Genomic DNA, 11,790 nt, shown 5'->3' on the forward strand with positions numbered 1-11,790 from the left:
AATGGGCGACAAGAAAAGAAAACAATTCTAACGGACAGGTTAATTTACATTTTATCAAGAGTTTAATTGCTATCCAATGAAATACAATTTTATTTAATATAAAGGTTTGGCTAAGATTTTGGTTCAGTTCTTTGGTGTTTCATAACATGTATAGAAGACTTTGCAGCGTTTTTTTTTATTGAAAAACCTTTTTTTCTCTCATTTCTCAAAATCCCAAACTAGAACTTGACCTAGAACTTAATGTAAGCTCTAGAATTTTGTTTTTCAAGACAAATGCACCCCCATTGGGTCGACTGGTTTTTGTAATGTTTATACAGCAGGTTAAAAAGAAAATAAAAAAGCGTATTTACTCGACCATTAATCATCATGGCTTTGATTTCTATATCTCTGCCACTGTGTTCTCGCCACGTTTTTCAGAAACACTCCGTTCTCGTCTCAGAATCTACGTAGGTTGAGTCAGTTTTGCTGGGAAAGTTGTTTTTTCTACTTAAAACAAGAAGGTTAACAAGATGAAGGTGTTACGAACCTGTGTTTGGTGACTTGGGGCAATGCGAGTCTACAATGTTTGCTTTACCTTGACCTTCGCCGTTATTTTCCTCCACATCAGTCAGCGAAATGCAAGAACTTTGAATGGAAATCAGTTTGGTAGGTTATTTATCATTTGTTATAAGTGTTTAAACTACCAAAGAGCATTACTGAACCTGTGTACGTTTAGCTCAGTCGCAAATTGTAATTGAGTTGTCATCTTAACAGCAGGAGTGAAATGGAGTAGAAGATTAAACAAACGGTTAGTTTTAGCCAATAAATATACATCTTATTAACCAAGCGCAAAACCTGTGCTGGTAAAATATCGACCCGGCAAGGTTTTGACAGTACGGACCGACCGACCGTACAGAAAATACTGAAGGCCGATATTCTCCCCTACGGTTCCGAGCAAGTTAATAAGAGATTTATTACTTGACCGAAAAAAACTATTTATAGCCGATATGTTAAGCGGAAAGCGAAAAGGATAAAATGAACGGGATTCTGACCGCGTTAGGACCCACCTGGAGTTGCGGGCGAAAAGCGATTCTCTAAAGTCGTTTTACAAACGAGTAAAAATCTCGAGAGGGTTTTTTATGCGAATCAAATTTATCTTTATGTATATATACTGGACCGGTGCGGGATCATTCGGGGACAGTAGAAGAGCAATCTGATTAGCAGTTGATTTTAGTTTTAATACTCGCGTGATAAAGACCAATAAAGTCAAAATGAAGCTTTTCGCGGTCAGCTCATGCAATTACCTTGAAGCAAGCAACTTGAATCCCAAAAAAGCTTTAATTTACAATTTCAGAAAAAGGTTTTTAATTTACTGAAGTCGAGGACCAAATTGTCACGGCGTATGGCTAAAATTGTTGGTTGGCTGATCCTCGTGAATATGACAAACATAAGGTGTTGGCAGATTAACTGAAGCTAAGTGACTGCGAGCAATCAGGGATGTGGTATTTTTAGCAGAAAAACTGATTAACTGCCTGATTGAGTCGTACAAGTCGGATAATTATGTCTGGTCCGGACAACGATATATTTTATTAACCAATCTGTTTTCATTGTGGGATGAACAGGTTGAAGCGTTTATCTCGGTGGGAGGTCAGATCAACAACAATGTAAGAACAGAGCTTAGTCTGGAAAGGAGCTCCCAGTTTTTTTTTGAGTTTTCGGGTGAAACGCGCGCGCGGGAGAGGCCAGCGTCACTCGACGCGCGAGGAACACATAGTACACACGAGACTAGGGCTTTCCACAAGTTGCTCGGCAACTTTTTGGCAACTTTTACTATCTCGAGTATCTTTTTCCCCTTCGAGCAACTTATTTCCCCTTCGAGCAACTTATTTCCTCTCGAGCAACTTGTTGCATTTTGAGCAATTTCTAGACCAAAGATCTCCGAAGATTGTCCGAGTGTTGTTCGAAGGCCATGCAAACGTTTCCGAAGATTTACGAAGTGTGCGAAGATTTTCGAGGAAGATCGGAAGACATTTCAACTTTTGGCTCATTCCGCATTTAAACATTACAAAACTCTTTAGCAAATTGCATTAAAGTCAGTAAACTGCTTGGAAATCTTACCTTCAGAGGGAAATAAGCATATATTTGGAGAAATTTTCTTGATAAAAAGCAGCGTCTTGGATTTATTTTGGGTAACTTTCGAGCAACATTAACTAATCAAAAGCAACCTTTTTGGATTTTTAAAGTAACTTTTGAGCAACTTTTTGAGAAATTACGAGCAACCTTAAGGGAAATCTCGAGCAACTTGTGAAAAGCCCTACTTGTGAAAAGCCCTACGCGAGAGTTCGTGGCGTACAGCAGCTTGAAATTCCAAGACAACACTGAACAGTGCTAATCTGCAATTTTTTTCTTCTGCTTTAGTTCTCATCGAAGGTGATATGATGGTGGACAAGTGGTTCGTAAACCACACACGAAGAATTAGCAAGCGAGGTGCCATTTTGAAATCAAAATCACATAGTTTCTACTGGCCTGGAACGACTTCGAAAGGCAGCAGAATTGTGCGAGTCCCTTATTCATTGAACACTGGATTCTTCAGTAAATTGTTTGGTAAGAGGAAAAACACTTGTACTAGACAGATTATTTTTAACAGTTCCTCGTTTATTTTTCTCAACCAGGATTATGCTATAGCAAGAGAGCGTGTCCAATATATTACGGTTTACTCCTCAGAGAAAGTGGGGGCGCGGTGGCCTAATGGTTAGTGCGCCGAATTCCGGATCGAGCGGTTCGGGTTCGAGACCTTGCGCGGGGCACTGCGTTGTGTTCTTAGGCAAAACATATTACTCTCATAGTGCCTCTCTCCACCCAGGTTTACAAATAGTTACCGGCGAATTTACTGCTGGGGAATAACCCTGCGATGGACTAGTATCCCATCCAGGGAGGAGTAGAAATACTCCTAGTCGCTTAATGCTAGAGAAACCGGGATAAGCTCCGGCCTGATGAGTCACTTATATCGACAGCAGGCTTAACCTTACCACAGAGAAAATGTATATAATAAATTAGAAACAAAGAGTGGACAGGGGAGCTTGAGCATCCAAAAAGCGTCTAAAAGGCACTATGAATGCACCACAATAGAATCAGAATTAAAATGTAAAAAGACAGATCTAACGAGTAATAATCCTTAGAGACCTTATAGACTGTGACCTACTTAACGATCCCTGCAAAACAGAAGGTCCAGAAGCTTGTCTGAAAAAAAAAACAAGATTAAATATTAAAATTAAATCCCTTATTAGCAATAAAAATAGGTAAGGTTCCTAAGAAACGTCTCGTGGGAAAGAATTAAGGGTTCAGTCAAACCGTATACGTAAATTCATGAGATATGTTTTTGTGATTTTAGGCACCGGACCAGTCAAGGCCTTTCGAAAAGCTGTTAAACAATTTAACAAGAGGACGTGTATCAGATTTGAAGAAAAAACTGACACAGACAAAGACTACATAGAAATTGTCAAGGGTTCAGGGTAATAAGATTCTAAAAAAGTAAATTAAGTGTGATGTTCTTTATTAAACCAAACTTTTTTTATCTTTGAAAAGCGCATGTTCGTTCAGTTCTCTGTTTCTTGCTCATTTTGTAACAATGTCCTAAAATACAAACAAACAAACAAACAAAAGAACGAATGGACGAGAAAACGGGCATGCTAACGCATACGTGCAATTGTCACAATTTAACGAGAAAATAGAGGCAGGAAGGAAGGAAAGGAGGAAGGAAGGAATAATAATAATAATAATAATAACTTTATTATCATGTCAAACTGTAGTAGCTGAGGGGAAAAGTCCCCTCTACTAATTGTGGACACCTAACCTGCCTAACTAAAAACATAATTAATATATATAAATTGAAAAATATTTATAGAGAAGGAAGGAAGGAAGGAAGGAAGGAAGGAAGGAAGGATAAAACGACAGAACTAGCGAAGGATCGAAAGTATGTACGAAAGAACGAACGAAAGAAATGAACAAAAAAAAGAACGTAAGTACGAACGAACGAAAGAACCAACGAACCAACGAACCAACGAAAGAATGAACGAATGACTGAAATAATGAATGAATGAAACTAGGAAGAGAAGGAGGAGAAGCAAAGGGGTAATGCAGTAAAAGGAAAATTAGCTCAGTCAACAACATCTTGTGGGGGGACCAAAGTTGATCACGTATTTTCTCGTATCACAGATGTTGGGCTCAAATTGGACGGCGTACTGGCAGACAGCAACTTTCTCTAGGCCAAGGATGCGACACAAGAGGACGAGCTATTCACGAAATTATGCACGCAATTGGCTTTTTACACGAGCAAAGTCGAGAAGACAGAGATCAACATGTTGTTGTTTTACACCAAAACATTCCAGAAGGTTAGTCCGTAAAGGGAGGGGGGGGGGGGGGTTAATAGGTGCGCAGATTGACGGATTTGGCTATAACTGAACGCACGGATTGTGGTTTTTTTCGATGTATTGAGCGGATTCGTGGATTTGGAGAATACAGTGGATTGCGGATTAGCTGAGAATTTTGGCCCGGATTCCGGACTTTTCATGCCAGGAAGTTTGGATCGTAGATACCGTATTTATTCGATTAAGCGCCCTGGGCGCAAACGCTTGTCGTACGTCTTCCTTCCGAGATTTTTACTTCAACAGAATAACTTTGATATATAGAACAGTTTACCTAAAAATATCAAAGATTCCGACACTATAAGCTCGTTTAAAAGTAAACTTAAGTCATTTTATTTTACTAGACTTTTAAATGTTTTTGATGGTGACAATTTTCGTTCCTTTAAATTAATTTGTCCTAAGTGTCGCCGTATTAATATTTTCTCTGTCTGTCTGACTTGTTAAGTTGATTAGTATATTTCAGATTGTATTTGTGTTATTTAGATTTATTTGATTTGTAGTTTAGTCGGGTCAGGGAAGGGTTTTGTCGGGATATTTTTAAGGGGGCTGGGTGTGGGTGTTTTAACCAAGTAGGGGACTTATGTCCTATTGTTAAGCACCTGTACTTGTACGAATCCATAAATAAATAAATAAATAAATAAATAAATAAATAAATAAATAAATAAATAAATAAATTTTTGGACCTTGAGAGTGGGCGCTTATTCGAGGTTGGCGCTTATTAACTTTTCCTACTTAAAGGGCGCTTGTTCGAGGTTGAGCGCTTAATCGAATAAATACGGTACTAACGCAATTCGGATCACTTTGGGTGGTCTTCGTCAGTATATTGATGGAAATATTGCAAAACAAACAAAGAAACGATACTTTGTAAAAAATTGGTGTCAACCGTCCGTTGCAGTGAACTATACCACACAAAGTTTCAAGTAATGCGGACTGACTGTGCGCATGCGTGCGGGTTCTTGCCAATTCCGCGAAGATGTGTGGTGTGACCATTGCTTTTAAATAATTTATAGCGGAACTCCCCAGCGGCCAGAAGGGCCGCAGAGCCGAAGCCCCATAACTATGGAAAAAGGACAAGCATGCATACATTGTAATAGGTAAACCATGCATCTGAAAGGCTAGCGGAAAGGATCGCGTGCGCGTGCGCTCTACGTACTTGCAACGTACGACGGAATCGCTCAAACATGGCGGCCAAACTCCAGAAATAGGTTAACGTCCGCTTAGCTTGCATGTTTGATACTGGACATCGTCCTGGATATCCATATTATGATCAACTTAAATCTGTCAAAACAAAATAACGGCTGACCAGAATCACATGACCATATCGCGGGCTCAGGTGTACAACTCATCGAGGGCCCTTTTTTTTTTAATTTTGTTCTTTCTCCTTTTTTCCTTCTGTGGTCAGTCGATATAGATTAAAACGAAGAGCAAAGAGAAAAAACCGGAGAGCTCCGCCTTTAGGCTTGGCTAAATCTATTAATAATAATATAACTTATTTTATATATTGTATTTTTCAGCTAGGAAGTCCGAATTTGCGACGTACCGCCAAGATACCGGCAACTTACCATACGACTTCCATTCGATCATGCATTATGATAACAAGTTTTTCAGCAAAAATGGTGAAAATACGATAGAAGCGAGGATCGATCCCAAAATGCGTCTGGGGCAGAGTAGCGGCTTTTCAGCTTTAGACGTTGTCAGGATAAACATGCTTTATAAGTGCCCTGAGCTTCAAAACAATTGTAAGTGTGCATTTGTATAACGGCCACTTTTTAAGGCTTCAGGAAAGGAAAGGTTTTGAGCGTCATCTCCCTAGGATCTTCCCTGTCTTCTCGATAGCTGAGAGGCGTGAGGGGCATGAGCACTAGGTCGCCATCCGTCGCGATCAGTCGTATTCACTTGCGCAACAAAAAATTTAGAGGAGACATTTAAAAGTGGGTATTTTTACTATGAGGAATAAAAACATTTTAACGTTTTTAATTATGTTACTGTCGCCTGACCTTAGAAGCTCTGCCTCAGCGGAAAAAAGCGGAGAAATCTCTCCGATCTTTTACCTACGAGATTTGAGTGTTCTTAATCCAATCGATCAGTTCAACACAAGCTAAAGGCTCTAGACTTCTTCAAGACACCAAACTTGCTTAGTATTATACATGCACCTTTTAACTCTTATTTAAAGGGACACTGTCACGGGGATTTTTCTGTTTTTCAGTAAAAAAGTACTAAAATTGGCGAAATTCTCTCGCTTGTACACGAAATGCGCCTAGAACAGCAATATGAAGATATGAAATAAATTGTTCTTGAAGGCGGAGGGGATTCTTTATTAGTTTTTTTCCAGGCCACAGGGGTAGAACTTGAAAAAGTCAGCCTAACTTGGTTCAAGTTGAAATCTAAAGTTCCTGATGGCATCATATAAATATCACTAGTTATAGCTTATAATTTTTAACAAAACTGGACCACCATTTGTAGGTTTCCAAACGTCTAAAGCTTCTTGAATTTTTGAAGTGAAGCTCGTGACAGTAACATTTGACATCTAATCTGTGAAGTTCTTCCGATCTGACCATCTCTCAAAGCATTTTTTTTTACATAATTTGTCTGATAGTGGTGCTATACTTTGTCACTGTGTACACGTCTGATGTGTCCTTTGCCGGGACAGACCTCCAAGTTGATATACTCCTTGCTGGTAAAAAAGGGGACTCGGGCGAGGTAGAACTGGAATCTACTGACGAAGTCCCAGACCCCTTTGAACGAGGAAGGTGGGTCTACATATACAACAGCAAATTTGTAGTTGAATTAAATTCTTAATAATTTTCAACCAGAGAACACTAGCGTAAGCTTAAATTAAAAATGCCCTTCCCAGATCTTGTTAAGACAAGGATCTCATTTTTTGGCTTCCATAGCAAGTTCTGGGAACGAGCGTACGGAATCTGTATACCTAGTGTTCAATAGACCAGGCAAGGCTTCGCGGCAAACTGTATAGACTCTGTCAATAAGCGACTCTCAAGAAATGCTGAGAAGAAGAAAAAACTGCTTAGAGTCTAGTCTGAAATAGCCAGAAAACCAACAAAATTTGTCAATTCAGTTTTTAGCTAGTTATTTGTTGAATGTAGCAGCAGTAAACGACCATCGTTCGTAAATTTTCTCCCACCCGAAATCTTTTCAGTGACGCAGGTTCAATTCTCTACTCAATCACGAATCCTTTGTTCTTTCAGCAAACAAACATTTCCAGTAATTTCTCCCAATATTGGAAAGTTTAAGAAGCTGCGTGTCAGGTTAGCGAAGTCCACGTGGTATAACTGGTGGAATCCTAATGGATGGAAGTTAGAAAAGGTGAGTATGTACGTACGTTCAGCTCATCATTTATCCATCAGGCATTACAATCATGCTTTATTATACATTGTGGTTAAGGTGGTCTTCTACCCTGAAACATTAAGTTTCTTACAGAAAGACCATTTTTTGAAACATAGACGGTTACAATCTCTAAATATTTGCGAAACGGATTTGCAAAGAATTTTGCTCTAATTTCGCATTGATGTGTGTTTAAATTACGAAATCTACCCGCTGGTAGCGATATTGTAACCTAGCAACGTCCATAGCAACCGTTGTTTACAATCAAAAAGGTGCTTACAAATAAAACACAATACAACATATTTCAATTATATCTTACACGAAAGCTTTGAAGTGATACGCAATGGGAAAACGGCAATCTTTGTCTTGAACATCATTCCAATTTTCATTTTATAAGCCCATTATCGCAAGTTACCATTTGCATGACTTATGTGTAATTTGGTGTTGAATTGAAGGCAACATTAATGTTATTTCTCTAAATCTATCCCCTTGCTTTCCACACCCCCGTTGCTACCCCCTCCCCCCCCCCCCCTCCCAACGCACACACGGTTGGAAGGGCTACATTGGTCTCTTAATTAAAGACATAAATAAAACTTAGTAAAACTTTAAAGCTTGATTTCTCGGATAGCACAAACAGTCAGATCACCAATATTTCAAAAGCGATATCTTTCTAAGGTTTCAACCAAAGGTTCTGAAATTTTCAGGATTGGAAAAACACACCATTCTCTATGTTATAAATCTAAAACATATAAAATTTATTAAATCGTTGGCCTATTTTTAAGTTAATGTTATTAAATATTACCTAATAATAGTTAACAGGTTCTCATTTTCAATAAAAATATGACTCAAAACACTCTTTTTAGAGGTTTGACAACTGGAGAATTTAATAAAGGACAGAGTAAATTTCATTGCATGCTTCTCGTGAAGTTCTTTAAAATGGTAGCAAAACCGACTGACAAAGCTTTTTTAGAAAAGAAAAATCATATTTTGAGTGGAAGACCACCTCAATATAAGTAGCATGTTATTGTTTTTGAATTTCCCTTAAAAGGCTGCTTTCATTGCTGCTTTACTACTCAGACTGTTTTCAAACTGGTATACGGGAAAAAGTTTAGCCAAGTAAAGCATCCGGCCACAGTCTAGTTCCTCAAGAAACTGGAGGTGTAATAATTAACTGAACCGTGGTTTCTGTCGCATAAAGTGGTTTGGAATATTGAGTGTTAATCCTACCTGCATGGTTTGGATAGTTCCCTTTAGCAGGTTGTTCCTCATTTTTAATGTTTTTAAGCTCCCCTTACAATTCACCTCTAGCCATTAATACATCTGGGTGGAGAGAGGCACTATGAGACAAAAGTATCTTGCCCAAGAACACAACGCAGTGTGACCCCGGCCATGCAGGGCTCGAGCATGATCAGGCCACCGCGCCTCCTTTTGCTGAGTAGGCGTGATAAGTATTAGGCATCTGTCGCACAAAGTCCATAGATTTAGCGCGCTGTAAAGGTTGTTGCTGGTTGGTAGCAGTGTTTGCTGTGGCTTAACAATCCAATTTGAGATTTGTAGATACGTGCCGCAATTTTGGCTGGTGAATTGTGCCTCGTCCGGTGAATGTTGTTGAACTCTCCCAACTGGCCTTTCTCTTCGCTCTGTCGGCTGCCAGGGTGATATGCTGTTCTTCAACTTGATAACTTTTATATTGTCTAGAGGAAGCATATCATCAAAAAAACTCGTGATTCTATCACTCAGTTGTCCAAAATATTTAACAAACATCAGTTTCAACTTTGAAAACTCCAAAGAACTCTAGATCTATTTCTGTTCATCGACAGCACTCTTTTAGTTAGCTTTTAGTTTAAATTGTCACGGCATTATTTTCTCCCCTAGGTGGAAATAGAAACACCAAACAAGAAAAAGATACTGCTGAAGTACAATGACTGGATGTACCCTGGAGATCATGTTATTCTGAAACCATAAAGATGACAAAAGATGATTAGCATGAAGAAGGTTGTTGTTGACTGTGTTAATACTGGACATACCTTCACGCGAGACTGATTTCCGCGGGACTCACAAAAGCGCGGAGGCTTGATAGTATTGCATTGTGCATCTTTACTGCACATAATTTCGCGCGTGATTAGAGAGTAGTACATTAAAATGGCGGCTTTTCCTTTATGGCTTGAGATCAGTGCCAGAGAGGTGTCATTTTCTCGTAAACGAGCTAGTATGATGACTTATTATCTTTTTTCTCGTTTTGAAGTTAGAAATAACTTTTTTCTGAAAAATTGATATACAGTCAACTCTCTCTTAATGGACACATCTATAGACTCTATAAGACGGACACCTCTCTAAGACGAACAGTTGGAGCCGGTCCCGACGGTGTCCGTTTTAGAGAGAATTGACTGTAGACCAATTCCCAGTGTAGGGTCAGTGTAGAATAAGAAACAATCGTCGAAACGTGAATTTTAGCAAGTATGTAATCGTAAATAAAAGCATTACGATATTATAAGGAATTATAAACAAGGTGCTCTTGCTTCTAAACGAGTACGAGCCCCCATTTTTGTTTCAAAATTTAACTTGCTATAAGAAAAGCAACCAATGTAAACTATTTTTTTTTTTAACAAAGTACAGTACTTAAAACGTGCTTGATTTATTAAGCAATTAATTTTTTATTTTTATTTTTTAGGCTAGGTTTAAATAAAGGATACAAAGAGACACTACTAAAGCTATTTACATGATAGAGCAGTTTTCAATAAAGTGTCGTTAAACCAAAACCAAAGTTATCACTCTGACCAATCACAAAAGGCACGGAAAATCCACCAATCAAAAGTAATTACATGTAGCTTGCGCGAAGCGCAGGAAAACAAACGCGAGCAAGTCACGATTGGTTTTAGTTTTACTTCAGTGATTGTTAAACCAATCATAGCGTAGTAATGCAAAATCAAAGCAAATGCCAATTACTTTCTACACTCAAGTGAAAACGGCTCTATATAGCTAGACTTGCTCCAAGTCGTTCGTTATGATATCGAGAGAATTTTTGGTTGTCTCTAAGTGAGCATAATTTTTGATTTATCCAGATCGAGAGCGGCAGATTGCTAGTCTTACTTATATCATCGCGAGGCCAAAATATATCTCGTGCGCTAAGCGCGTGTGAAAATGGCTCAGAACGACGGTTGTTTTGCAGCTGACGCACGTGTCGTGCTCGCGATTTCTCGATGCCCTCGCGTGTCTAACACGCAAATCCCGCGCGCATCCAGCCTGATTTGTGAACGACCGACTTGGAGCAAGTCAAATAAATGGTTTATTATAAGTTTTTTTTCTCAAAAAAGGCAATCGAGTTACGACAAATAATATCAGCATCGAGCGTTATAAATGAATACAGAAAACACTACGAAGATTAGACTGATTTCCCTCGAATAATTATAGTCATCTGGACTGGTTCACATTTTATAGCTGATTGTATTATTAAAGATGCAAACGATTTCTCAAAGTGGTTTATCGTGTATTGACTGACCTATCCAGCTACGCACGTACCAAATTCAGTTCCTCTCGGCCGCACACAACACACGCGGACGAAGCCGAAGGCGAGATCCTCGTCGCCCAACAGATTTGAAAAAGATTTCACTCTTCTCAGACACTCACACAACCAGCCTTTTAAAAACTAACGTGAATTGGAATTTCAATACAGTCCCAAACCGTTGAATCGGCCTTGCAATTTTTCCTTTAGCCTTTTAAAAGTCAACATTTATGGCGTGTTTTCTTTTTTAATTACCAAGTTAAACAGCATAAGAATTTTGGAGCAAAAACCGCGCGCGCAGGCTCTATTTCCTCGCGGTCAGATTTCCTGCTCTTCATTCTACGAAAACCAGATGAAACGGTTGAAACAAAATTGAAATTCATGTGTGCGACAGCCCGGGCTCAAAATTAGTGTTCCGCGCGATTATCCCAGGGTTATCCCTTCCCCTTCACTCTCCCCTCCCTTCCCCGCCCTGCTCTCCTTCCTTTTGAGCATCCAATCGTGCGGGTCAGCTGCCTCCGCCCTATAGCGCATGACACATTT

At 39.2% G+C, this 11,790-nt stretch overlaps 1 protein-coding gene across 2 annotated transcripts; it reads left to right on the forward strand.

The window, feature by feature from the left end:
- Nucleotides 1-355: 355 nt before the first annotated feature.
- On the forward strand, nucleotides 356-11,173 carry LOC144631808 (hatching enzyme 1.2-like). 2 transcript variants are annotated; one of them, XM_078490371.1, is made up of 9 exons: nucleotides 356-645; nucleotides 2,398-2,534; nucleotides 2,652-2,730; nucleotides 3,371-3,491; nucleotides 4,195-4,370; nucleotides 5,918-6,142; nucleotides 7,000-7,153; nucleotides 7,610-7,727; nucleotides 9,621-11,173. In XM_078490371.1, exons 1-9 carry the CDS (start codon nucleotides 549-551, stop codon nucleotides 9,708-9,710), a joined length of 1,197 nt encoding a protein of 398 aa, XP_078346497.1. In that variant the 5' UTR covers nucleotides 356-548; the 3' UTR covers nucleotides 9,711-11,173. The 2 variants fall into 2 exon arrangements, with proteins under 2 accessions (XP_078346497.1, XP_078346498.1); XM_078490372.1 differs by lacking the exon at nucleotides 2,652-2,730 and having other exon boundaries at nucleotides 2,398-2,583.
- The last annotated feature ends 617 nt before the right edge of the window (nucleotides 11,174-11,790 follow it).

This window comes from Oculina patagonica, chromosome 12 (assembly GCF_052425735.1).
Source record: "Oculina patagonica isolate OP01 chromosome 12, crgOcupat, whole genome shotgun sequence".
Lineage (NCBI taxonomy): Eukaryota > Metazoa > Cnidaria > Anthozoa > Scleractinia > Oculinidae > Oculina > Oculina patagonica.